The sequence below is a fragment of the Heloderma suspectum genome, chromosome 2, assembly GCF_057233095.1.
Source record: "Heloderma suspectum isolate Gila_16-S chromosome 2, 16-S_ref, whole genome shotgun sequence".
NCBI classification, from domain to species: Eukaryota; Metazoa; Chordata; class Lepidosauria; order Squamata; family Helodermatidae; genus Heloderma; species Heloderma suspectum.
In genome coordinates, this window is record NC_139459.1 from 159,115,096 (window position 1) to 159,140,977 (window position 25,882).

A 25,882-nucleotide genomic window follows, 5' to 3' on the forward strand; every position below is an offset into this window, starting at 1 on the left:
TTTAATACCTGGATGAAAATCCTTTGCAGTCGATGACTGCCTGAAGTCTGGAACCCATGGACATGACCAAATGCTGCATTTCCTCCCTCAAGATGCTTTGCTAGGCCTTTACTGCAGCTGCCTTCAGCTGCTGCTTGTCTGTGGGTCTTTCTGCCTTCAGTCTTGTCTTCAGTAAGGGAAAAGCACGCTCTATTGGGTTGAGATCAGGTGACTGACTTGGCCATTGAAGAACATCCCACTTTTTTGCCTTGAGAAGCTCTTGGGTAGCTTTTGCTGTATGTTTTGGGTCATTATCCACCTGCAATATGAAGCGGCGTCCTATCAGTTTGGCAGCATTTGGCTGAATCTGAGCACAAAGTATAGCCCTATACACTTGAGAATTCATCCTGCTGCTTTTATCAGCAGTCAGGTCATCAATAAACACCAGTGACCCGGTTCCATTAGCAGCCATACATGCCCATGCCATAACACTGCCTCCACCATGTTTGACAGATGATGTGGTATGCTTTGGATCATGAGCTGTTCCTTTCCTTCTCCATACTTTTCTCTTCCCATCATTCTGGTAGAAGTTAATCTTGGTTTCATCAGTCCAAAGAATCTTATTCCAGAACTAGGCAGGCTTTTTTTAGGTGTTTGCTGGCAAAGGCTAATCTGGCCTTTTGGTTCTTGACCGTTACCAGTGGTTTGAACCTTGTTGTGAAGCCTCTGTATTTACATTCATAAAGCCGTCTCTTGACTGTAGATGTTGACAATGACATGCCTACCTCCGCAAGAGTGTTCTTGACCTGGCTAGATGTTGTGAAAGGGTTCCTCTTCACCGTGAGTAGAATTCTGTGGTCATCCACTTTAGTTGTCTTCCGTGGTCTTCCAGGCCTTTTGCTGTTGCTGAGCTTGCCAGTTAATTCCTTCTTTTTCAGGATGTTCCAAACTGTTGTATTGGCCACTCCCAGTGTTTTTGCTATCTCTCTGATGGGTGTATTTTGTTTCCTCAGCCTAATGATAGCCTCCTTCACTCGCATGGACACCTCTTTGGACCTCATATTGGGAGTTCCAGTGAACAGCTACCAAATGCAAATGTAACACTCAGAACCACCTCCAGGCCTTTTATCTGCTTGATTGGTCATGGGGTACCCAGGAAACAGGCCACACCTGGCCATACAGCTGCTTGTCAGCCATTTGTTCCATTACTTATGAGCCACCAACAATGGGTGTGTGTGTATGCCACTGGCTGTACCTCCTGAATGGTTAGTGCCCCACTTCTGTCAAACCTTGTGAATTACAGCTGAAAGTCCTGACTTCGCTCCCATCTGGGTGTGTTTCCTTTCACCTTCAATTTGGTGATGTAGCCACCAAATGTAGCCAAAACAGTTATCCTTGTTCCAATATTTCTGGCGCTGACTGTATGATAGCACTCTTCAAGTACTTCAAAGGTTATCACAGAGCGGAAGGCCAGGATCTCTTCTCGATCATCCCAGAATGCAGGACACGGAATAACGGGCTCAAGTTAGAGGAAGCCAGATTCTGGCTGAACTTCAGGAAAAACTTCCTGACTGTTAGAGCAATATGACAATGGAACCAATTACCTAGGGAGGTAGTGGGCTCTCCCACACTGGAGGCATTCAAGATGAAGCTGGACAGCCACTTGTCAGGGATGCTCTGACTTGGATTCCTGCATTGAGCAGGGGATTGGACTCGATGGTCTTATAGGCCCCTTCCAACCCTACTATTCTGTGATTCTATGAAAGGCAACACTAGTTACCCGCATTGCCCTTGTGGTGGAAACTGTGGAACTTTGAGCAGGAATATTGCTTCCTTGGTACTGGATCTTGGTGGTGAGGCGGCTGAGCAGAGATGGATTGCTGGAAAAAGTGCAGCATTTTGGGAGGTTGGAACCCGCGTAACTGTTCTGAGGCAGGAGGAAGCTGGCTGAACCCCATTCGGCAGGCTGTAGTGCACATCTTTTGAACAGAGTCCATCATCTCATCAGTTTTAGAATTAAAGAGGCCTTGACCATCGAATGGTAAATCCTCAATCTACAATCAAGCCTCCTGGGATAGTCCTGTAGACCTCAGCCAGGTGTGGCACCACAGGGCAATTGCACTGACGTGGACTTTTGCATCGCAATCCACTTGGTGTCAAGAAGTGTTCATCTGCTGTTGGGACAGCCACACAGCCTCACTCTGAAAAACCATAGTGAGGTTTTTTTTAATCCTTGGGAAGATGAGTATCCTGACATAGCTGCTTGATAATTGGACACCTTGATGCCCAGAGAGGTAGAGGAATACAGTTGTCTTCCCAATAAATTGAGATGGCAATCCTCCTTATCAACAGTTAAAGAGAGTTGCCTCAACTACTGTCAAATTTGGGGCAGGAGGGATAAATAGGAACTCTGGATCTTTGTCCTGGACCTGATACATCCCGTGAGGTCATTTAAAAGTGGAAGTAGTTGAGGGGGGCTTCCATGACTATTTAACACTGTGGTGTAGAATAAGAAGTGAGATTGCCACTGGCCGAGCAAGATTGGTGTTCACTGCATCATATACTGAATGGTGGTCACCAGTTTTTCAACAACTGGGCCATTCTCATAACCTGGTCTGAGAACTGTCCAAGTTCCTCTGATGGAGAAATCACATCATGCGACCCCACTGCAGAGTTCAGTGAAGTGGTGAACTGGCGGAGGTTGCAGTTGCTCAGACAAGACCGGCAGTACCATGAACATTGTTGTTGAATGTTGTTGGGAAGTTAAAGCTGGATGGGGAGTCTGAATTGTATTTGATGGCAAGATTTGTTAGAACTGGAGGCATTATTTGGGAAGTTATAATTGGGGGGGGGGGGGAGGGAGGAACATGACTGCATTATCCCGTGGTCTTGACACACATGGACAAAGGCAGTTGTTGGTACCAATGAGCCTCATGATTGTAGGAGTACCTACAAGGGTAGTGATAATACCGACTATATGGGTTGGCAGATCCATGTCCCAATCTTGAGATCTCCTGTAAGGCATGTTCCAGTCTGACAGCCTATCCCAGTCAGAAACTGGGGATCTAGATCAGCACTGACACCACTCATATTGTCTAGATGCATGATTCCTCAGAACCTATGCCATTGAGAAGGCAGAGAGTCTTGGTGATTCAGGACGTTGGTCTCAAGGTCTCCCATACTGAGGCAATCAATATAGGTCCCGACAAGGTGGCAAAAGGGGTGGCTTGACTGGGGAAGCATCCCTTACTTCACCTTCTGATGTTGATGCAGTCGGAACCAGGTCCTGTGTTGGAACTAAATTATTTATTTAAAATATTTCTTGGCCGCCTTTCAGGGCAGAAGCCCTCCCAAGGCAGCTCACAGCAGTAAAATACATAAAAACAGTTACAATATTAAAGTGATAAAAACATAAAAACAAGAAAAACAACAATAAAAGCCAACAATAAAACCAGCAACAATGTTAACAGCAGTAACAGCAAAAATAGCAGCCATATCAAGGGAAGGCCAAGGTAAAATAAGATGTTTTCAAGGCCTTCTTAAAAGTCTGCATGGCAGACCTCCAATGGCAGCTTGTTCCAAAGGTGTGGGGCCACTACAGAGAAGGCCCTCTCACGTTTGGTCACCCACCTGACTGTTCTCATGGGTGGGTAAATGAGAAGGGCCTCTCTCTCTGATCTTAAAGTGCGGGCAGGCTGAGAGGGGTGAAGGCAGTCTCTTCTATTAAGCCTTGAACAGAGTTTAGAAGGACATGCTGCATATGGGTTCAGGCACAGAATTAGACCTTTCACTGCTAAGTCAAACTATGTGTAATGTGTGTGTTTGTGGGAGGGAAACCACCACCTAGGCACAGATAGAACCTGCCACTAGACTACTGGATGCTATTATACAGATAAAAAGACAGAGGATACCATGTTCTGGATAGCTCTGCCTCGGATTAACTTCTGCAGTGTAATCACGGCTAGTTCTCTCTCTTCATCTATCTGTAAAAGACCACATACATGTCATAGTTAATTGATTATTTGGAGGAAGGCACTCAAGAAAATATTATATAGACTTTAAAACATCTATATAATATTACCTGGATTTCCTAAGAGTTGAGCTCACATTTAAGATATTGACTTCAATCCACGTATACCAGCCTAGCTATAAATTGGAGATTAAGGAATTAATCTTCCTGTCACTTGGATTCCTGCACTGAGCAGGGGGTTGGACTCGATGGCCTTGTAGGCCCCTTCCAACCCTACTATTCTATGATTCTATGATTCTATGTCACATTCCATAATGGTGACATTTGTAATGAAATAAAAATTAGTTTAGATGATCCAAGAAATAGTTTAGAGTTTATTTAGAAAAAGTGTAACTGCCTTTCAAACAAATATTCCTAAATATTCAAACAAATATTCCTGCAACAATATAATCAAGAAAATAATAAACCAATAAAACAAACAGACAGGAAATAACATAAAATAAAACTTTCAGACAACAGTGGCAAAGAGAGATTAAAAGCTCAGCAACAAACTCTTCCTGACTTGAGTTCAAAACAAAAGTTAATACTGGAAAACTGGGAAGATAAGCATCTTAGACAAATCTTTCTGAAGATATTTACAGATATCAGGGACATTCTCACAATACCAAAGTCCCTGATGTTTTCAATAGGTTTGATGTCAGTAGTGTACTTTGATTATCAGGATACAGCACTGATTCTCCAATTTGGGGTCTACAGCCCAAAGACAAGTCACATAGGAGCAAGCCAATGGACATGCACAAGTAAAAAAGTCTAATGTGATAGGAAAGAAGGGACATGAAAATGGACATGTGAATTGGTTCCTTGGGGACCAGAAAGCACTTTGTGAACAATGGAAAGATTAAGTATTTAATTTTTAAAAACAGATTTACTCTGACAGTCTGTATAAAACCCTGGACAGTTAATATTTTCAGCTGATACTACAGCGCGGCTTCTACTACAACAATAGACTAAAAATTTATATAAATATTCAATTACTATGGAAAAAGCAAACTAACTGCGGTCCATTTTTATTGTATTTATTTATAGTATTTTTATCTTGCTCCTGAACCAAAAAAAGGGCTTCTGAAGTGGCTTACAATCAATCAGTAAACAAGACAGTCCCTGCCCATAGGTTTACAATATAAAAAAGACATACCACACAAGGGAAAAGGGATGGAGAGGGAAGAGGAAAAATTAAGCAGACTTTTAGCAGGGCTTATCCTCCCATCTCCCAGGGTGGGACAGTCCAACTGAAGTTCCCTTTGCCTTCTCCTGACTCCCACGCTCCATCTTCTTTCCCACAGGGCTGCTGATGTCAGTTAGCCCTGGGAAAGGAAGAGACAGTCCAACTGGAGCAGGCCTTGATGTTCCCTATACCTGCTCCTGTCTCCTTCTTCCTGACCACAGGGTAGATGATGTGAAGTAGCCCTGTGATGGGGGGCAGTCCAACTGGAGCATACCCTGATGTTCCTTATGCCTGCTACCTCCCATGCTCCACCTTCTTTACAGTATACATTATTTTTAACTCCCATTTAGACTGATAGACAGGTTTCTAATTTTGCAAAGGGAGGCACAGCAAAGTCCCCTTTGAGTGAAGACTCATCAATGGCATAAAATAATGCAACTTGCCAACTTTTGAACGTTGGTCTATAAAAGGCAAATTGCTCTAGACCAAATAACAGTAAACCTCTTCTGTTTCTCTAACCACAATTTATAACTTAACAAGCAGCAGTAAGCTTATGGGAAGAACAGTGTAAGGCACTGGGGATGGTCTCAAACCACAGCCTCCATTAGCCAGGCTCCAGCACCTTATCTCCTGCACTACCAGCACTCTAGGTCCTCAGGAGGCCAGGCAGAGTCGCCTCCCTTCCACCCCCAGGATGCCCTTTATGCTACAGTTTCAGGCTGAAGAGAGTAAGCTGACTTCCCCTCTTGAATACTATCAGCTGACTCTCCAATTAAGACACACAAAGTTCTTGGAGCCAGGCCAGCTTATCAGTCTGAATAATAGTAGGATTGTGTCTACCTTCATGCTTCTTTTTCCTGGCTGCTGCTGCCACCTCCTCAGATTGTGACCCCTGCCTACCTTTGGCCTTATATTCACTTCTGGCACCTCCAACCCTCTACTGTTGCCTTGCAGCTTCACCACACTTGCCACTGGTCATTTGGTCCTTTTCTGCCTGATCTGGTACCTGATCTCCAGCTTGTCTGTGACCATGTTTATTACACTTTGGATTCTCATCCACTTATGCTCAAACTGGACCCCAGCTGCAGCCTGTTTTGGAGCTAGGCCAAGCAAGGCCTGACAAACAGAAGAATCATTGCACCTACTAGTGAAGGTACTTCCAATGCTGGAGTGGGAGGACGACCAAAGCACTTTGATATCTTCTGAAGGAAACGAAGTGGTGTGGGTGGCTCTTTAATTTGATTCTTCTTGTCTTGCAGTATCTGGAAAGGAAGTTAGTAATATCTGAGGAAATGGCCCTGGCTAATTGGCCTGCACAGATATTCATCACCATTTCCCTCTTCTTATGTACTGTGCAAATTGTCCGCACTAAATTTTCCTGCACATGGAGAAAACATTTTAAAATTATGATCCTTACTGTCCATTGGAATTAGGTATTTCCCATATCACAATCTACTAGAAAGGAATGGGGGTGGGGGAGGCTGGGGAGAATGAGAGAATACTCTATAGGTGCTTCCAGATGGAGGGCTTCTAGCGCTACTAATCAGAAGGAATTGTAGAGCTATTCTTTTTTTCATCGAATTTTCTGCAATAAGAGAAATGGTGATGGTGGTAAAACTCCAGAGGGCTATGAGTGGAAGATGTCATCTAGTCCACACATAAAATTCTCTGAATGAGGCAATGTGATGGAATGATAAAAGTCTCATGTGGAATCACCCTATATTCCTCTCTTAACTGCCATATGAAAAGGAAAGGAAAGATGGGATGAAGACAAAAAGACGGTACAACTGAGCAGCAGCAATCACATATCAACTTGCAACCTCTTTAAAAAATTGCATGATTTTTCCTTAACCCCCAAGTTTTCTTGTTTAGTATAACATAAAGCTGGCATTCAGGAAGCAAAGTAGGAGACTGATTTCAGACAGGAAGAGCTGAAATGGCTTGAGATTAAGCCAAATACCTGGTAAACCTGTGCCAGTTCCATCTCTAGTCTAGCAGACCGTTTAGTAAATCCATCCTTAGTGGTGGTGCTCCTGGGCTTTGGGGCTTCAGTTCGGGGCTGGGTGGCAGAGTCAGGAAGAGATGCCTCCAGTTCAAGTAATCCTAAGAAAGGGAGAATGGGAGCATTGGTGGTGGAGAGTGGGCCGTTGGAGAAGAATAGAAAGATTTGAATTATGATGTAAGAGAGTTAATCGCCTTGATCCAATTTGGCCTTGCCAGGAATAGAGATTCCAATGGAGCTCCCTCATCCATAACAGCATCTCCACTGGTTTCAACAAAGAGGACATTTCTGTGACATAAGATGGATACACATGAAGCTCACCGACATGAGCAGGAGCTCTGTACACCCCTTGTAGCACACAAAGGTCCTGGAAATGAGCAAACGTGCTGGAAGATTTCCTTCGCATGGCTTACCTTCATAGGTGTTGAGAAAGGGGTTCTTCACTATGTAACGATCTGCATGATTGTCTGGAAAGTAACCAATTCTTGATAGAGGAGCATACGACTGTGATTCATATTCAGTGTAGTCCTTGATGACATGTCTTCTCTCCAGTTTTCCTTCCACATTTTTCCCCTTAGCTATTAGTCTTCTGATTGCTGAAAGGGAATTTTGGACAAAATGCATTTCTGAATGAAATCTAACAGCCCAGTCCTATGCATGTCTCCTCAGAGGTATGTCCCAATGGGACTTGCTCCCAAGTAAGCGGTCATAGGATTGCAGCCTAAATCATTATGCCTCTTAGACAAAACCTGAGCTTCAGATAACCAATTCTCCATGGAATTGCTCAGCGGGGCCTAAATATACCTTTGTCCTGAACGGACAAGTTGTGCATTGGTCAAAAAAGTTCCCATAGCTTTGGAAAGTAGATACTACTCTAGGTTTTCGCCTCCACATTACCTTTTATATGTTCATGTTTAATCTTTTTCACTTTCTCTTCTTTTTCCCGCATGAGGTTAAACCAGTGAGTATCTAAGCGACTGACATTCAGTTCACTGCGGTTCTCCTCCCGATTCCTCAGCAGGGTCTTTAAAAGTTCTAGTCTAACTTCTTGCAATCTTAAAGGAAAGAAGAGTTAAATACATAAAGAAGAATATTTATAACAAAGAGTGTTCTTTACATCCCCGTGATGTGAGGATTAATAGATGGGCAGCAAAGTGGAGAGTCTTTACAGTTCCAAAGAGACTTATACTCCAAGCTTGGGAGGAAAAACACCCAACACCTAACACTCAACCGACTGAAGATCTTACTGCTCTTGCTACATTTTGGCATATCTCCCACAGCCGTCAGAGTCGAATGGATGCTTATTTAGATATATGGACTGCTATTAACGTATATATTTGAAATGGAAATGTTAATCTTGTTTTTCTCCCCTATTTGTGGTTTTTTTAAAAAACTATTTTCCCTATATCAAGGGAGATGTTAATGATTACTGTATATTGATATGTTTCATGATATGAATTCCCCCTTATTTCCTTTTTGTCTTTCTTGTTACCGTTGTATTGCACAGAAAAAGATTTTCAACATCATCCTCATCATAGTTTAACAGATCCCAAACACCACTGCCATCCTTAATCCCATCAGAATTACTAATGCTTCTGGAAATTACTAACAAGCCAAAAAAAATAACAGCCATGTAAAGCTCAGACTGACCTTGTGTTTACCTAAAGTTTAATATTTATTTATTATAAATATTTTTATATTGCTCATCAGTAAAAATTTCCAGAGTGAATTACATATAATAAATAAGGCTTTCTCCCAAGGATTACATCCTGGATTACACCCTGAGCCCAAGGAAGATGAGCTTCATTCTAAGTATAGTAAGATAAAAACAGTATTAATAATGCTTTGTAAAAGTAATTAAAAAGAAGCCAGTTCCTTCTTACACAATGTGGAGGTCTGGACCAGCTGGAACAGAGGAAGCTGCTCCAGCTGGTCCAGGGTCTACAGAAGCAAACAAGCTCCGAGAGAGCGAGCACCCAGAGTGAGTGAACAGGGGGAGCAAACAGGAGTTGGTCAGCGGAGTTGCAGTGGTAGAAGAGACAAAGGAGACAGAGGCAAAGTGGTAAGTGGGCTGCAGGAAGCCCAAGGGGCTGTCCTTTTTCCTTCTGAGTGGCTGTGAGCTCACCAGGTGGTAGAAGAGACAAAGAAGACAAAGGCAAAGAGGTAAGTGGGCTGCAGGAAGCCCAGGGGGCTGTCCTTTATCCTTCTGAGTGGCTGTGAGCTCACCAGGTGCTCCTGAGAGCTCCAACTGAATTGGGGTGTGTGGCCTGAGTACTCCCAGCAGCTGAGTGGGCAGGAAGCTTCAGTCTGTTTCCTGCCTCCCAGATGAGCAGAGCAGAGCAGAGCAGAGCAGAGCAGAGCAGAGGAAGCTGCTCTACAGAAACAAGCAAGCTCCCAGAGAGATAGCGACCAGAACAAGTGAACAGGGGGAACAAACAGGAGTTGGCCAGGGGAGTTCGGCAGGGGAGGTCAAGGAGGAGGCCTCTAACATTTTTTTAATTATTTTTCTTGTAACACACACTTCCAGACCAGTGGGACTCTGCTTTTAACCTCTAGTGAGTAGAGGAGCAGGCACAGGCTAGTCTAGAACAATCACAAAGCTAGACACAAAAAGGGATAAGAGGCTATGGGAGAACAAGACTCTGCAGTGGTGGTGACCTGCAAGGTGTGTGCAATGTTTGTTTTCTTGCCTGAGAACAACATGGCCTACACCTGCAACAGGTGCAAGTTGATCACGCTGCTGGAAGAAAAAGTAAGAGGACTGGAGCGGTGAGTGTCGACCCTCCGGGGAATAAGAGAACACGAAAAGTTCTTGGACAGAATGGGGGAACTACAGCAGCAAAGAGAAGACCAGAAGCTTGAAGAGCAACAGCAAGCTGAGGCAGAAGTGGGAAATGCTGAGGTGAGGAAAAATGGAGTAGAGGATACTCCTTGGAAAAGGGTGACAGGAGAAGAACTAGATGCCACTCTGCACCAGTGGAAGCAGTGGAGCTGTGGAACCGATTCCAGGTACCTGAGGATGAGACTGGAGGACAGCCTGCAGAGGAAGAATCACAGGGGAACCTGCATGAGAGCGAGCAAGAGGCTGAAGGTCAGTCACGCAAAGGCGATGAAACCCAGGCCTACAAGAAGAAGAAGAGAAGAGCTGTAGTAGTGGGAGACTCCTCGCTGCGTGGGATCGAAACCCAAGTATGTCGTGAGGACCCGTGGACTCGCCAGGTATGTTGTCTCCCAGGAGGGAGGGATTAGAGACATGACTGAAAGGTTGCCTGCACTCATAAAGCCCACTGACAGGTATCCCTTTCTTCTCATCCATGTGGGAACAAATGATACCGCCAAGCGGAGCTACGAAGAAATCACGTCAGACTTTGAAGCTTTGGGAAGGAAACTCAAGAACTTCGGGGCCCAGATAGTTTTCTCATCCATCCTTCCAGTAGTCAGAAGAGGGATAGAAACGGAAAGAAAAATACTCCGGGTGAATGACTGGCTATGAAGGTGGTGCTGATGCGAGAGATTTGGATTCTGGGACCACGGGCTATCTGGAAGATGGGCTGTTGGCAAGGGATGGGTTGCACCTCACAGAGGCTGGGAAGAATGTGTTTGGCCACAGCATGAAGAAGTTCATCAGGAGGCCTTTAAACTGAATCCTATGGGGAATGGAGATGTAAAGTTGGGGGTAACAACGGAAGAAGGCTCATGCACCGCAACGAAGAGGACAGCTCTAACAGTGCCCAATAATAGTCTTCAGACACATGTAGGAAGAAAGCCAGACTATGAAGCACATGGTCTTCAATGTCTATATACTAATGCCCAGAGTATGGGAAACAAACAGAACGAACTTGAACTCTTAATACAAGAGGGAAATTATGACTTGATAGGTGTAACTGAGACTTAGTTGGATGACTCTCATGACTGGAATACAGCAATTGAAGGATATAACTTGTTCTAAAAGAACAGGAGGAATAAAAAGGGAGGTGGAGTTGCACTGTCTGTGAAAAATACATATCTCTGCACAGAAATACAGCAGGATGAGCTTGGTAGCCCCATCGAGAGCATCTGGGTTAAAATAAATGGAGCAAAGAATAAAAGGAACTTGGTGGTCGGAGTCTACTACCGGCTACCCAATCAAGGAGAAGACGAGGATGAAACTTTTGAAAAGCAAATTGCCAATGTTTCAAGGAAGCATGATGTAGTAGTAATGGGGGACTTCAATTTCCCCAATATTTGTTGGGAGACAAATTCTGCAAAACATGGCCCCTCCAGCAAATTCCTAACTTGTGTTGCAGATAACTTCCTCCTACAGAAAGTAGAGGAAGGAACTATAGGATTGGCTATCCTTGACTTGATCCTAAGCAACAGGAATCACTTAGTGGATAAAGTAGCAGTTACAGGAAATCTGGGGGAAAGCGACCATGTTATACTTGAGTTCTTGGTTCTAAGGGAAGCAACAGCTGAGTGTAGTCAAACGCATACCCTGGATTTTAGGAAAGCTGATTTTAATAAACTCAGAACAATGATCAGTAAGGTCCCATGGCAAGTGACTCTAACGAGAAAAGGAGTCCAAGATGGGTGGGAGCTTTTAAAAAAGGAAATTCTCAAGGCACCATTACAAACAATTCCAACAAGGAGAAAAGGAGGAAGACAACAGAAGAAGCCAATGTGGCTTCACAAAAAGCTTAGAGATGACCTGAAAACAAAAAGGGACACATATAGGAAGTGGAGAGAAGACCAAGCAACAAAGGAAATGTACAGGCAGGTAGCACAGAATTGCAGAGATGGCGTCAGGAAGGCTAAAGCTGAGTATGAGCTGAGGTTAGCGAGGGATGGTAAAAGCAACAAAAAGGCTTTCTTCAGCTACGTGCATAGTAAAAGACAGAGGAAAGAAATGGTGGTCCAGCTATTAAATAAGGATGGCAAAATGATAACAGATGACAAAGAAAAGGCAGAGGTGCTCAATTCCTATTTTGGCTCAGTCTTCTCCCAAAAGAGGGTCTATGACCCCCCTGGCAAAGGCAAAGTACAGGCTGAAGGGGCAGGATTGCAACTTGAGATCAATAGGCATATGGTCAAGGAACACCTATTTACTTTGAATGAGTTCAAATCTCCAGGGCCAGATGAACTGCATCCCAGAGTAATCAAGGAATTGGCAGAAGAACTCTCAGAACCACTGCCTATTCTCTTTGAGAAATCATGGAGGACGGGTGAAGTGCCAGATGACTGGAGGAGGAGTAATGTTGTCCGTGTCTTCAAAAAGGGTAAAAAGGAGGAACCTAGGAACTACAGACCAGTCAGTCTGACATCAATCTCTGGGAAAATTCTGGAGCAGATGATAAAGCAATCCATCTGTAAGCACCTTGAAAACAATGCAGTGATTACTTGAAGCCAACATGGATTTGCCAAGAACAAATCCTGCCAGATGAATCTGATCTCATTTTTTGATCACGTCACCTCCCTTGTGGACTGTGGGAATGCTGTAGACATCATATACCTTGACTTCAGCAAAGCTTTCGATGAAGTGCCCCATGATATCCTGATGAGCAAACTAGCTCAAGGTGGGCTAGATGAAACAACGATAAGGTGGATCCACAGTTGGCTACAGAATCGGACTCAAAGAGTGCTTATCAATGGGATCTTCTCAAACTGGGGAGAGATAACGAGCGCGGTACCGCATGGCTCAGACCTGGGCTCAGTGCTTTTCAACATTTTTATTGATGACTTGGAGGAGGAGGTGCAGGGAATGCTGATCAAATTTGCAGTTGACACAAAATTGGGTGGGAAAGCTAATACTTTGGAAGATAGAAACAAAATTCAAAGTCATCTTGATAGACTGGAGCGCTGGGCAGAAAACAACAGAATGACATTTAACAGGGATAAATGCCAAGTTCTGCACCTAGGAAAAAGAAACCAAATGCATAGTTACAAGATGGGGGATACGTGGCTCAACAACACTGCAAGCGAGAAGGATCTTGGAATTGTTGTAGATCACAAGCCGAATATGAGCCAACAATGTGATGTGGCTGCAAAAAAGGCCAATGCTCTTTTGGGCTGCATTAATAGAAGCATAGCTTCCAAATCCCGGGAAGTACTAGTTCCCCTCTACTCAGCACTGGTTAGGCCTCATCTGGAGTACTGTGTCCAGTTCTGGGCACCACATTTTAAGAAGGATGCAGACAAACTGGAGAGGTGTCAGGGTGGAAACTGAGCCGATAGAACCCCAGAGCAGTTCTGATTCTGAGGAGGAATAGCAATCCATGGGAGAGGAGTGCGCTCATCTCTCACAGGCACAGCAGCTGGCAGAGATTCCTCCTGCCAGCATTCCTGAGATAGATAGTGACCCTGGCAGTGAGAGAATGTGGGAGGAGGGCTTGCTGGACACTTGACGCCGACGCCGGGAGCGACGACAGCTGGAGGGCGCGGAAAGGAGGCGTAGTGCTCACTTGGTGCGCAAGCAACGGTCGCATCCCGAGGACCCACGGGAAAGTGGGAGGAACTCTCCCTAGCCCATAAGTTCAGGGTCTTCCCGTGATTCTCCTTCAAACGGGGACCAACTGCCTAACCTGGAGCACAGGCTACTCTGCTATTCCTTGCTTAGTCGCTGGTGATTAGCATCTGAAAGAGTCATTAAGTTGTAAAAGGATTAAAGCCTTGAAAAGAATCCTTTTGTCTGTGTTTTGAGTTAGATATTGGAGTAGACTGAAAGAGGCCGCCAGGGCGCTCCTGACAAGAGGGTTCAGAGGAGGGCAACAAAGATGATCAGGGGACTGGAAACAAAGCCCTATGAAGAGAGACTGAAAGAACTGGGCATGTTTAGCCTTGAGAAGAGAAGACTGAGGGGAGATATGATAGTGCTCTTCAAGTAATTGAAAGGTTGTCACAGAGAGGAAGGCTCTCTTCTCAATCATCCCAGAGTGCAGGACACAGAATAACGGGCTCAAGTTACAGGAAGCCGGATTCCGGCTGCACATCAGAAAAATGTCCTGACTGTTAGAGCAATACGACAATGGAACCAATGACCTAGCGAGGCAGTGGGCTCTCCCCCACTGGAGGCATTCAAGACAAGGCTGGACAGCCATCTGTCAGGGATGCTCTGACTTGGATTCCTGCATTGAGCAGGGGGTTGGACTCGATGGTCTTGTAGGCCCCTTCCAACCCTACTATTTGATGATTCTATGAGGTTAGAATACTGTTGTTGTTTTTTAAAATTCTAATGGAGTTGCAATGGCAAATGGCAGTCTTACAGGCAAAATTTGGCCATTTAAAAGGGCAATCATGTACATGTGTACTAAGAAGTAAGCCTCACTGAATTCAATGGGGCTTATGCCCAGGTACGTGGGTATAGGACTGGAGCCTAAACCAATTTCATGTTTTAGGTTTATGTCCTGCTATTTGACTGCTTGTGCACTCTGGATTGGCTTGCCCTGTCAGTCCCCGTTGCACTCCCTATTGCAGAGGAATTGGGGAGAAGGGCGAAAGTGTTCTTCGCATCATACCCCTTTCCTCCATTAGAAACCAGTTTAAAGGAACTGGTTTCTGGAACACTGTAAGCCGAGGTTGATCCCCACACTTGGAGAAAACAGAAAACAGACATTTCACATGCCTCCGTCAACTGATATGTGAGATTTCTTTCCCATCTACACTTTTTTCTCATTAAAACAGAGCTTAGGACATGATAGTGGTAGATCCAGCTAAGTAAAGCAGTGTAAAGTGGTGGGATGGTGGGGGTGGAGTGGGAATTAAAAGTGTAGCATAGGCAACAAGACTGGGGAGCTCATCCCTGCCCATGCTTTTTGCCCTGAAACTGTTATGCTCCAGGGATTTTTCTCAAGGTGGGGATTAGTTCCTGTTTTGAAGCATAACTGGGGAAAACAGGTTGGCCAATGGTTCCAGGGCAAAATGTGTGGGGAGGGCTCAGCTCCATCTTCACACCCATCCATGCTGCATTTTAAATTCCACCCTAACTCCCCTTCCTGTCACTTCATATGGATTTGATGGCAGACCGGATTTTGGCACATGCGCTGTGTTGCCATCATGTTCAGTTTGGTTGTTAGTATAGGTAATTACTCAAAGATAATTTCTTTTAGCAATTAAAAAAATCATATGAACAGACATGTCAGCCTAACCTTGCACTGTATTTGTAATTACAGGTTTATAACTTGTTACAGGATTGCAAAACTATAAATTATAAACGTGCAATTACAAATGCTGATCAACTTTTAGGTTTGTATGGTACAAGTATGATTTCAAGTGACGACTACAGGAATATGTTCCATATCCTATTCCCAATGGCCTGTGAACATTTGCATCACACACTTCTTACAATGGCCTGCACAACCTGTGACCCATTAAACCAAACGTAGCCCACTATGTATGGTGACCCTTCCAGGGACTTCTCTTGCAGTTTATGCAGGACAAGCATCTGGTTGTCAAGTACCTTTAAAGTCAAAATACTGGCTGCAGGCCTGATCTGCTGAGTGAAAAGGATACATTTCAGTGCAGTAATATTTTAGTCTCTACAGCAAATGTCCAGAGTCACTGCACTGTGTCCATTGCTCCATCGGATGATCAAAATCCTTGTCTGAGGCTGCAAAAACTAAGAGTGGAGTCATCAAGCACATGACAGGCCATCAGCTGGTGGGTTGCACATAGCTTGGTGGGTCATATTGTGTGAGCCTCTCTTACAATAATGGCCAATCCTATGAGCCTTTGTGCTCCTGCAGTGACTTTTACTGCTTTCGAACTGTGGTGCTGGAGAAGACTCTTACGAGTCCCCTGGACTGCAAGGAGGTCAAATCAGTCCATCCTAAAGGAAATCAACCCTGAGTGCTCATTGGAAGGACAGATAATGAAGCTGAAGCTCCAATATTTTGGCCACCTAATGCGAAGAGAAAACTCCCTGGAAAAGACCCTGATGCTGGGAAAGACTGAAGGCAAAAGGAGAAGGGGACGGCAGAGGATGAGATGGCTAGATAGCATCACGGATGCAATGAATATGAACTTGAGCACACTCCGGGAGAGAGCGCAGGACAGGAAGGCCTGGCGTGCTATGGTCCATGGGGTCACGAAGAGTCGGACACGACTGAACGACTGAACAACAACAACAACAAGTGACTTTTACAGCCTAATTCCAATTTGTCTTTAGGAGCCAAAGAAACCACTGCAGATCTGTGCTGGCCATATACACAAGTAAGGAAAGCGACAGAGGGGACATTACTTGGCAAATGGGTACAGAGCTGGCCAGGCAGCTCCACCTCTGATCTTCATAAACAGGACACTGCTCTTGCTTCTTGAATTGCTGTCAGGTTTGCAGATTCCATGGCAGCAGGAGGTAAGAACCTAGGAAGGTAAAAATTAAGAACTTACTCTTCTATTTCTTCCTCCCGGAAGGCCCATTCTTTCCTCTCCATTTCCTCCATCATCCTCCTCCTTTTTGCGATGTGTGCAGCATCATTCAGTGGTGGAAGGGTTGCTTCCCAGGCACGTTTCTCTCGGGCTCGTTCAATCACCTCCACTTCTGCCTGGGTTGCTGGAAGGCCCCGACCTACAAGGGGCAGGAAAGAATAAACGTGTATGGGGTATTTCATTTTATGAATATTATTTTAAATTACAAAGTGTAATGCAAAAACCTATTGGAAAGGGTTTGAACAACATAATTCTTAGGTCATAGAATCATAGACCAAAAGCAGCTTGCTAAATGTGACTAAACCAATTGTGACTAAACCAGTAATGTGACTAAACCAGTAACTGCAGTGGGTCTCATTAAAGTAACCATATGAAAACAGATTCCCCCTGCAGAATTTGGCCAATAAAAGAGATGGACTACCCGGCCATTGTTTGTGAGTATCGGCAAACTTCCTTGGCATAGACGATATGGGTGGTTGAGGCAACTGAAAGGTATGAGCATGTTTTCTGCTGCTCTTATGTTGATTGAGATAAGTGCACTTGAAGTTTCTGCTGACTTAATGCAATGTGCAGGGCTGGCCCTAACATGAGATAAATTGGCTCAAGCAACAGATAGAGGAGGTTGGTGGAGCAGGCACCCCCTCACCCCCACCCACTGGCACCACCTGCCCTGCTCTGCCTGCTGCTTGTGAGGAAGTTGGGTCCTGGATACCTCCCAGCTGTAGAGCAGCCACTGTTAGCCGGCTTTGTCTCTCAGGTACTGTGCAGCTGTGGTGAGAGTGGAGCAATGCTGAATGATGGATGGGAATGGTGGATGCAAGAACCCAGTATTGCTGCACTTCTATCCAACTTCAATCTAGCTGGCTTTCTCTTAAGTTCTCCAAGTTGGACTGAAGCACAGCCTGGCAGTTGCCATCCTCATCCATCATTTGCCATTGCTCTGCACGCTTCACAACTATACCTTGGAGATGGAGGAGGTTGTTGGAGCAAGAAGGAGTAGCCCCCAGGGCCCATGCCTCTTCCCTTTCACAGAGGTGGTCACTGCCAGCTGGTGGGTTTTGTGTGTGCGTGTGCAGGCGTGCATGTGTGTGCATGCACAGAACAGCCAGCCAGTTGATTCAATTGAGCCTGTTATGGGTTGGGCTGGGATTGTGGAGATACAGCAAAGGAACAGAGCTAAGTCCCTTTCTCACATTGCTCCTTAGGGACCATCTTCATTTAGAGAATGGTCTATGCATCTGTAGGGATCAGGAGTGCTTTTGGCTGGCTCTTACTTTGATAACTGTTAAGGAAGCCATTGTGCACACCAACTGTGCTTTTGCAGAAGGAGACACAGCTTTCCCTTCATCTTCAGGTTGGGAAGCCGTTCATGCCACATGCCTCAGCCATTCACTCCTTCCCCTGCTGACATGACGAAAGTGAATTCTCCTTTGCTTTGAGGGGGCAATAGTCACCACTTTGGCCAGGCACCTCAATTGAGAGATCAGTGAGCAGAATAGGAAAAAAGTGCAGGGTAACCCAAATCCTATGCATGTTTACTTGGAAGTCCCATTTACTTCAAATGTGCTTACTCTTAAGTAAACATGCATAGGATTACAGCCTTAGTCCCCATAGTTTTAAGGCATGAATCCACCCTTCCACAATGCAGTGCAATTAATTAATACAATACAATAGTGAGAAGCAAACTTGGGCTTGTGGAAGATGTATTCTCAGATTGTATGCAACTGGTCATATTATCTTTCCTACTTCTGCATCTCTTCTCATTCTCAGGCTTGTATAAATAATAAAGTTCCTTTGGGCATGGGGAAGAAGGTAGCCTTTGAAGTACTCAGTCTAACAATCTATTAATAGGCACAACTACTTAATATTGCTCTTAACCTTTGTCCTCTCTGTAGGTAGAATTTATGCCCAGCCAAGATACCAACATGGTATGTGATGAAATTGTGATAAAGGAATTGAAATACATAACACTGTGATTACAAGGCACACTATATTGTGTTCAGCATTTTAAAATTACATCTTTACTTCTGTTCCCCTCTCATCTTCCTCTTCTCTTGGGTCCATTTATGTGTGTGTGTGTGGGGGGCGTATTGTGAGTTCTTTAAGAGACACTAGCCCACATACACAGTTAAACTGCTGTTAGGGAGTTCAATACACACTTAAACTGCTGTTGTGTATACGACATAGCAATGCACAGTCAGAAGAGGGGGAAAAACTAACCTCTGATATTCAGGATATTGTGCTTCTTATCCCTCATATAATCAATACTTTGTTAAACTCACCCCAAGTCAGTGTGGCAAGGGTCAGTAACTCAGGTATTGAACCTGAAGGCACCACATATTCTGGGCTATAGGGATCTGTCTGAGCTTCACCATCCCGGTAATCTGTCTGTGTACCCACAGTTCGTGAAATGAGATAGGCTGGTTTGTCTCTGGGTAGTGCTTGATGGGTGTATGGCTCTGGCCTAAAAGGCAAATAAGAATCAATATCTTTCAAAATGTCTTCACACGTTTAAAAATAGATTACAAATATCTCAGATTATATTTTTATTGTTTTATTTTTTGCATTTTTATCCCACCATACTGCCAAGAAGCTCAAGTGGTCATACGCCCCCTTATCCTCACAACAATCCTGTGAGGTAGGGTTAGTCTGAATGGCTGAGCAGGGATTTTAACCCAGGAGACCTGGGTGGTCAGAGTCCCAGATTCTGGGACGTATTCAATGATGACCACCCATGAGCATCCAGCCCCTCCGATTCTATGGCGTGAGCAGTGCTCACCACACATGCAATGGAGGTTTAGTGCTTCTGAGGACAACCCGAAACGACCAGAAACACGTTTATTGTTAAATTGGGAGTAAGGATTTCTTACTCCCAATTTAACAATAACAACCAAATGCCCCTCCCCACTATCCTGCTGAAATGAAGACAGCTGGGTTGGAGGGGTGACTAAACCATTAGTTTTTGTGCAGAGGACTGAGCTCAGTTCAATTCTGGCACTCAGAACAAATTCCTGGGTTCAGAATTCTTAAATTCAAAGTGTGTATCTTTTGCACTTGGTGGCTGGTGGATCTTGGGGTTCTAGTAAAATACGAAGTAGCTAACCCAAGCCTGAGATCTGCCCACCCCTGTTATAATTTCTGTTACACAGTATTTTACTTCTCTTATCTACTTCTTTGGCTTATATTGACTCCCTCATCCACTACTATGATCAGTCTTTTTTTTCTTTCTAAAACCTTCTGTGTCGCTTTCAATACTGTGCACCCTCCACCTTCTCCCATCTCCCATTCTGCTTCTTGCTCCTACCATGATGTGCAGTCTATCAACACAATGGTTTTCTTACACTTACCTTTTTCCTTCCCTGAGCTGTTAACCCCACTAATCCCCAGCCCTTCATTATTTCCAGCCTTGGGTGGCTGGGAAGAAATCAACAGATGTGGCTGATTTGCTGTTTCTCCCTGAACATACCGCAAAAATCTGTCAATTCCTCTTTGCCCTCTTGGCTAAAACTCTGGTCATCTTCTGCCTTAACTACTTTAACCTTCTCCTCTCATGCCTTCCTTTTTCACACCTCAGTTCTCTCACCTCTATCCACTTACTCAGTCATCAAAATAATTCACCTTTCCTGTCACTCAGACCATGTCTCACCCGCCCTCAAATCCTTTCAGTTTCCTGTTCCCTTCCATTTCTACCACACAAACACCTTCTCCTTAGCTTTTAAAGCATTTCATTGTATCTTTCAGCTCTTGTTTCTTGTTATGTACTTGCTCATGACCTTCACTCCCCCAACTACCACTCTCAGCTGATTAAAGATCTTCTGCTCCCTTAAATGACTCCACTCACTCTTCCTTGCTGCTTCCTATGTGTGAATATCTTTCCTCAAATGTGCACATGGTGCCACTTTTCTTCTTTCCATCAAATGCCTCCTCAAAACCCACTTCAGGATGCTGGGCAAGTAAGTCACATTGGGCCTTTGAGCAAACTCTCACCATCTTGCTGGCCAGACTGGAGAAGGTCATGTATTACCCAGAAAAACTCCACTATGAGGATGCAATGTTGGCAGGGCGGTACTGCTTCTTTACTGCCATCACTACCACAGACTAGGCTCTAAGATGAGCTCTAACTTGTATTTGGCCAGATTCACGTTCAAGACTTCCTGCCTCAGAATTCCTAAAAGTGACCAACAGGCATCAACAGGAGTGTCAACCATTTTAGTTGAAAACTTTTCAAATGCATTCAGGAATCCATCCAGATCCAACAGCCTCCATGGCATTACAACTGGTCTTCAAGACCATGTATGAGAGGTCCGCCAAGACTATTGTGTCAATCCTCAAGGCAAAGCCCAAGACCATTTCCATCAGCTCAGGAAGGAAGGCATTTAGGTGGCAGGGTGAATTATATATTAACAAAACCCCTGGTTATAACTTTCTAGTCAGAAAAAAATCCATGTAGTTACTGTTGGAAATTTGAAATGACGATACACAAGTGACAATAGACTTATTCCATTTTTTCCAGAAATATCAAGTTAAGGCATTATTACAGAGAGTTAAGACATTTCTGTAACTACATAGACTCCAAGGTTAGGCACAGACGTCTCTCCACTTTCATGCCTCCCAGACCTACAGATGCGTCTAGAAAAGTCAGCCCCTTCCTGGATCACTGCCTTGTTGTGGCGAAGGGGCTTGTGTAACTCAGTGAAGCCATAAGCTATACCGTGCAGGGCCACCCAAGACGGACAGGTCATGGCAGAGAGTTCTGACAAAATGTGGTCCACTGGAGAAGGAAATGGCAACCCACTCCAGTATTCTTGCCAAGAAAACCCCGTGGAACGTATCACAAGGCTAAAAGAGATGACGCCAGAAGATGAGCCCCTCAGGTAGGAAGGTGTCCAATATACTACTGCGGAAGAGCAGAGGGAACTTTGAAGTAGCGCCAGAAAGAGTGAAGCGGCTGGGCCAAAGCCGAAAGGATGCTCAGCTGTGGATGTGTCTGGTGGTGAAAACAAAGTCCGATGCTGTAAAGAACAATATTGTTTAGGAACCTGGAATGTAAGATCAATGAATCAAGGTAAGCTGGAGGTGGTCAAACATGAGATGGCAAGATTGAACATCGACATCTTGGGAATCAGCAAACTAAAATGGACAAGCATGGGCAAATTTAATTCAGGTGACCATTATATCTACTACTGTGGGCAAGAATCCCTTAGAAGAAATGGAGTAGCACTCATAGCCAACAAAAGGGTGGGAACTGGGGTACAATCTCAAAAACGATACAATGATCTCAGTACGAATCCAAGGCAAACCATTCAACATCACAGTAATTCAAGTCTATGCCCCAACCGCTGAGGCCGAAGAAGCTGAGGTTGATAGGTTTTGTGAAGACCTACAACACCTTCTAGATCTAACACCAAGAAAAGATGTCCTCTTCATCATAGGGGATTGGAATGCTAAAGTAGGAAGTCAAGAAATCACCGGGATAACAGGCAAGCATGGCCTTGGTGAACAAAATGAAGCAGGACAAAGGCTAATAGAGTTTTGCCAAGAGAACATGCTGATCGTAGCAAACACTCTTTTCCAACAGCACAAGAGGCGACTCTACACATGGACATCACCAGATGGTCAATATCGAAATCAGATTGATTATGTACTTTGCCGCCAAAGATGGAGAAGCTCTATACAGTCAATAAAAACAAGATCTGGAGCTGACTGTGGCTCAGATCATGAGCTTCTTGTTGCAAAATTTCGGCTTAAATTGAAGAACGTAGGGAAAACCACTAAACCATTCAGGTATGAACTAAATCATATCCCTTATGAATATACAGTGGAGGTGAGGAATAGATTTAAGGGATTAGACCTGATAGACAGAGTGCCTGAGGAACTACGGACGGAGGTCGGTAACATTGTTCAGGAGGCAGCAACTCAATCCATCCCAAAGAAAAAGACATGCAAGAAAGCCAAGTGGCTGTCTGATGAGGCTTTACAAGTAGCTGAGGAAAGAAGGGAAGCGAAAAGCAAGGGAGTAAGGGGAAGATATATCCAACTGAATGCAGAGTTCCAGAGAATAGCAAGGAGAGACAAGAAGGCCTTCTTAAATGAACAATGCAAAGAAGTGGAGGAAAACAATAGAATGGGAAAGACTAGAGATCTCTTCAAGAAAATCGGAGATCTCAAGGGAACGTTTTGTGCAAAGACGGGCATGATAAAGGACAAAGAAGGCAGGGACCTAACAGAAGCAGATGAGATTAAGAAGAGGTGGAAAGAATACACAGAAGAACTCTACAGGAAAGATCTTTATGTCCCTGATAGTCATGATAGTGTGGTCACTGAACTTGAGCCGGACATCCTAGAGAGTGAAGTCAAGTGGGCCTTAGGAAGCATTAGTAACAACAAAGCTAGAGGAGATGACAGTATTCCAGCTGAGCTATTTAAGATCCTAAAAGATAATGCTGTTAAAGTGCTGCAATCAATATGCCAACAAATTTGGAACATTCAACAATGGCCACAAGACTGGAAAAGGTCAATTTACATTCCAATTCCAAAGAAGAGCAATGCCAAAGAGTGTTCAAACTACCGTACAATTGCGCTCATTTCACATGCTAGCAAGGTTATGCTCAAAATCCTACAAGCTAGGCTTCAGCAGTATGTGAACCAAGAACTAAGATTCCTGGATTCCTGCACTGAGCAGGGGGTTGGACTCGATGGCCTTGTAGGCCCCTTCCGGCCCTACTGTCAGGGTGGACACTAAGCCCATAGAATCCCAGAGTAGTTCTGATTCTGAGGAAGAGCAGTCGCTCCTGGGAGAGGAGCGCGCTCCTCTTTCCCAGGGCCAACAGCTGACGGAGATTCCTCCCACCAGCATTCCTAGCTTAGATAGCAGTCCAGGGAGTGACAGAGTGCGGATAGCAGACTTGGTAGATGTGCGACGCCGACGCAGAGAGTGGCGCCAAATGGAGGGCGCAGAAAGGAGGCATAGTGCCCGGTTGGCGCGCAAACAACGGCTGCGCCCAGAGGATCCAAGGGAAAAGGGGAGGGACTCTCCCTAGTCCTTAAGTTCAGGGGTCTGCCAGTAATTCCCTTTCAAACGGGGACCAACTGTTCCAACTTAGGGCATAGGTACTCTGCTGCTCAGATGTAGTTGCAAACAGTAGAGTTGTTAAGTTGTAAAAGAAGAATAAAGCTTTGAAAGGAATCCCTTTGTCTGTGTCTGGACTTGGCTACTGGATTAGACTGAGAGAGGCCTCCAAGGAGCCCTTGACACCTACTATTCTATGATTCTATGAACTACCGGAAGTAAAGCTGGGTTTCGAAGAGGCAGAGGAACTAGAGATCAAATCACCAACATTCGCTGGATCATGGAGAAAGCAAGAGAATTCCAGAAAAACGTCTATTTCTGCTTCATTGACTACGCGAAAGCCTTTGATTGTGTGGATCACAACAAACTGTGGCAAATTCTGAAAGAGATGGGAGTACCAGACCACCTTACCTGTCTCCTGAGAAACCTGTACGAGGGTCAAGAAGCAACAGTAAGAACTGGGCATGGAACAACTGATTGGTTCAAAATTGGGAAAGGAGTACAACAAGGCTGTATATTGTCACCCTGCTTATTTAATTTATATGCAGAGTACATCATGAGAAATGCTGGGTTGGATGACTCACAGGTCAGAATTAACATTGCCGGGAGAATTATCAACAACCTCAGATACGCAGACAATACCACCCTAATGGCAGAAAGCAAAGAGGATCTAAAGAGCCTCTTGTTGAGGGTGAATGTGGGAGTGCAAAAGCTGGTTTGAAATTAAACATTAAAAAAACTAAGGTCATGGCATCTGGCCCCATCACTTCCTGGCATATAGAAGGGGAAGAAATAGAAGCAGTGACAGATTTTATTTTCTTGGGCTCCAAGATCACCGCAGATGGTGACTGCAGCCATGAAATTAAAAGACGCTTGCTCCTTGGGAGGAAAGCTATGGCAAATCTAGACAGCATAGTAAGAAGCAGAGACATCACCTTGCCGACAAAGGTTCGTATAATCAGAGCTATGGTTTTCCCAGTAGCAACGTATGGCTGTGAGAGCTGGACTATAAGGAAGGCTGAGCGCTGAAGAATCGATGCTTTTGAACTGTGGTGCTGGAGAAGACTCTTATGAGTCCCCTGGACTTCAAGGAGGTCAAATCAGTCAATCCTAAAGGAAATCAACCCTGACTGCTCATTGGAAGGACAGATACTGAAGCTGAAGCTCAAATATTTTGGCCACCTAATGCGAAGAGAAAACTCCCTGGAAAAGACCCTGACGCTGGGAAAGATTGAAGGCAAAAGGAGAAGGGGATGGCAGAGGATGAGATGGCAAGATAGTATCACCGATGCAATGAATATGGATTTGAGCACACTCCGGGACAAAGCATAGGACAGGAAGGCCTGTCGTGCTATGGTCATAGAATCATAGAACAGTAGAGTTGGAAGGGGCATACAAGGCCATCGAGTCCAACCCCCTGCTCAATGCAGGAATCCAAGTCAGAGCATCTCTGACAAATGGCTGTCCAGCCTCGTCTTGAAGGCCTCCAATGTGGGAGAGCCCACCACCTCCCCAGGTAATTGGTTCCATTGTCGTATTGCTCTTACAGTCAGGAGGTTTTCCTGATGTTCAGCCGGAATCTGGCTTCCTGTAACTTGAGCCCATGATTCCGTGTCCTGCACTCTGGGATGACCAAGAAGAGATCCTGGCCTTCTTCTCTGTGACAACCTTTCAAGTACTTGAAGAGTGCTATCATATCTCCTCTCAGTCTTCTCTTCTCAAGGCTAAACATCCCCAGTTCTTTCAGTCTCTCTTCATAGGGCTTTGTTTGCAGTCCCCTGGTCATCTTTGTTGCCCTCCTCTGAACCCTCTCCAGTTTGTCTGCATCCTTCTTAAAGTGTGGTGCCCAGAACTGGAGACAGTACTTCAGATGAGGCCTAACCAGTGCTGAGTAGAGGGGAACTAGTGCTTCCCAGGATTTGGAAGCGATGCTTCTATTAATGCAGTCCCAAATAGCATTTGCCTTTTTTGCAGCCACATCACATTGTTGGCTCATATTCAGCTTGTGATCGGTAACAATTCCAAGATCCTTCTCGCTTGTAGTGTGGTTGAGCCACGTATCCCCCATCTTGTAACTGTGCATTTGGTTTCTTTTTCCTAGGTGCAGAACTTGGCATTTGTCCCTATTAAATGTCATTCTGTTGTTTTCTGCCCAGTGCTCCAGTCTATCCAGATCACTTTGAATTTTGTTTCTGTCTTCCAAAGTATTAGCTATCCCTCCCAATTTTGTGTCATCTG

The 25,882-nt window shown here is 44.7% G+C and overlaps 1 protein-coding gene across 4 annotated transcripts in view; it reads right to left on the reverse strand.

Moving 5' to 3' along the window:
- Nucleotides 1-25,882, reverse strand: part of CFAP91 (cilia and flagella associated protein 91) — a 135,769-nt gene that overhangs the window by 67,414 nt on the left and 42,473 nt on the right. For all 4 annotated transcript variants that reach the window (XM_084835395.1, XM_084835394.1, XM_084835398.1 and 1 more), the window contains 7 exons: nt 18,858-19,039; nt 16,537-16,714; nt 8,074-8,231; nt 7,590-7,772; nt 7,135-7,277; nt 6,320-6,436; nt 3,891-3,962 (listed from right to left, as the gene is read on the reverse strand). In XM_084835395.1, coding sequence (XP_084691521.1) covers nt 3,891-3,962; nt 6,320-6,436; nt 7,135-7,277; nt 7,590-7,772; nt 8,074-8,231; nt 16,537-16,714; nt 18,858-19,039 — 1,033 coding nt within the window. The remainder of the gene's footprint in view (nt 1-3,890; nt 3,963-6,319; nt 6,437-7,134; nt 7,278-7,589; nt 7,773-8,073; nt 8,232-16,536; nt 16,715-18,857; nt 19,040-25,882) is intronic.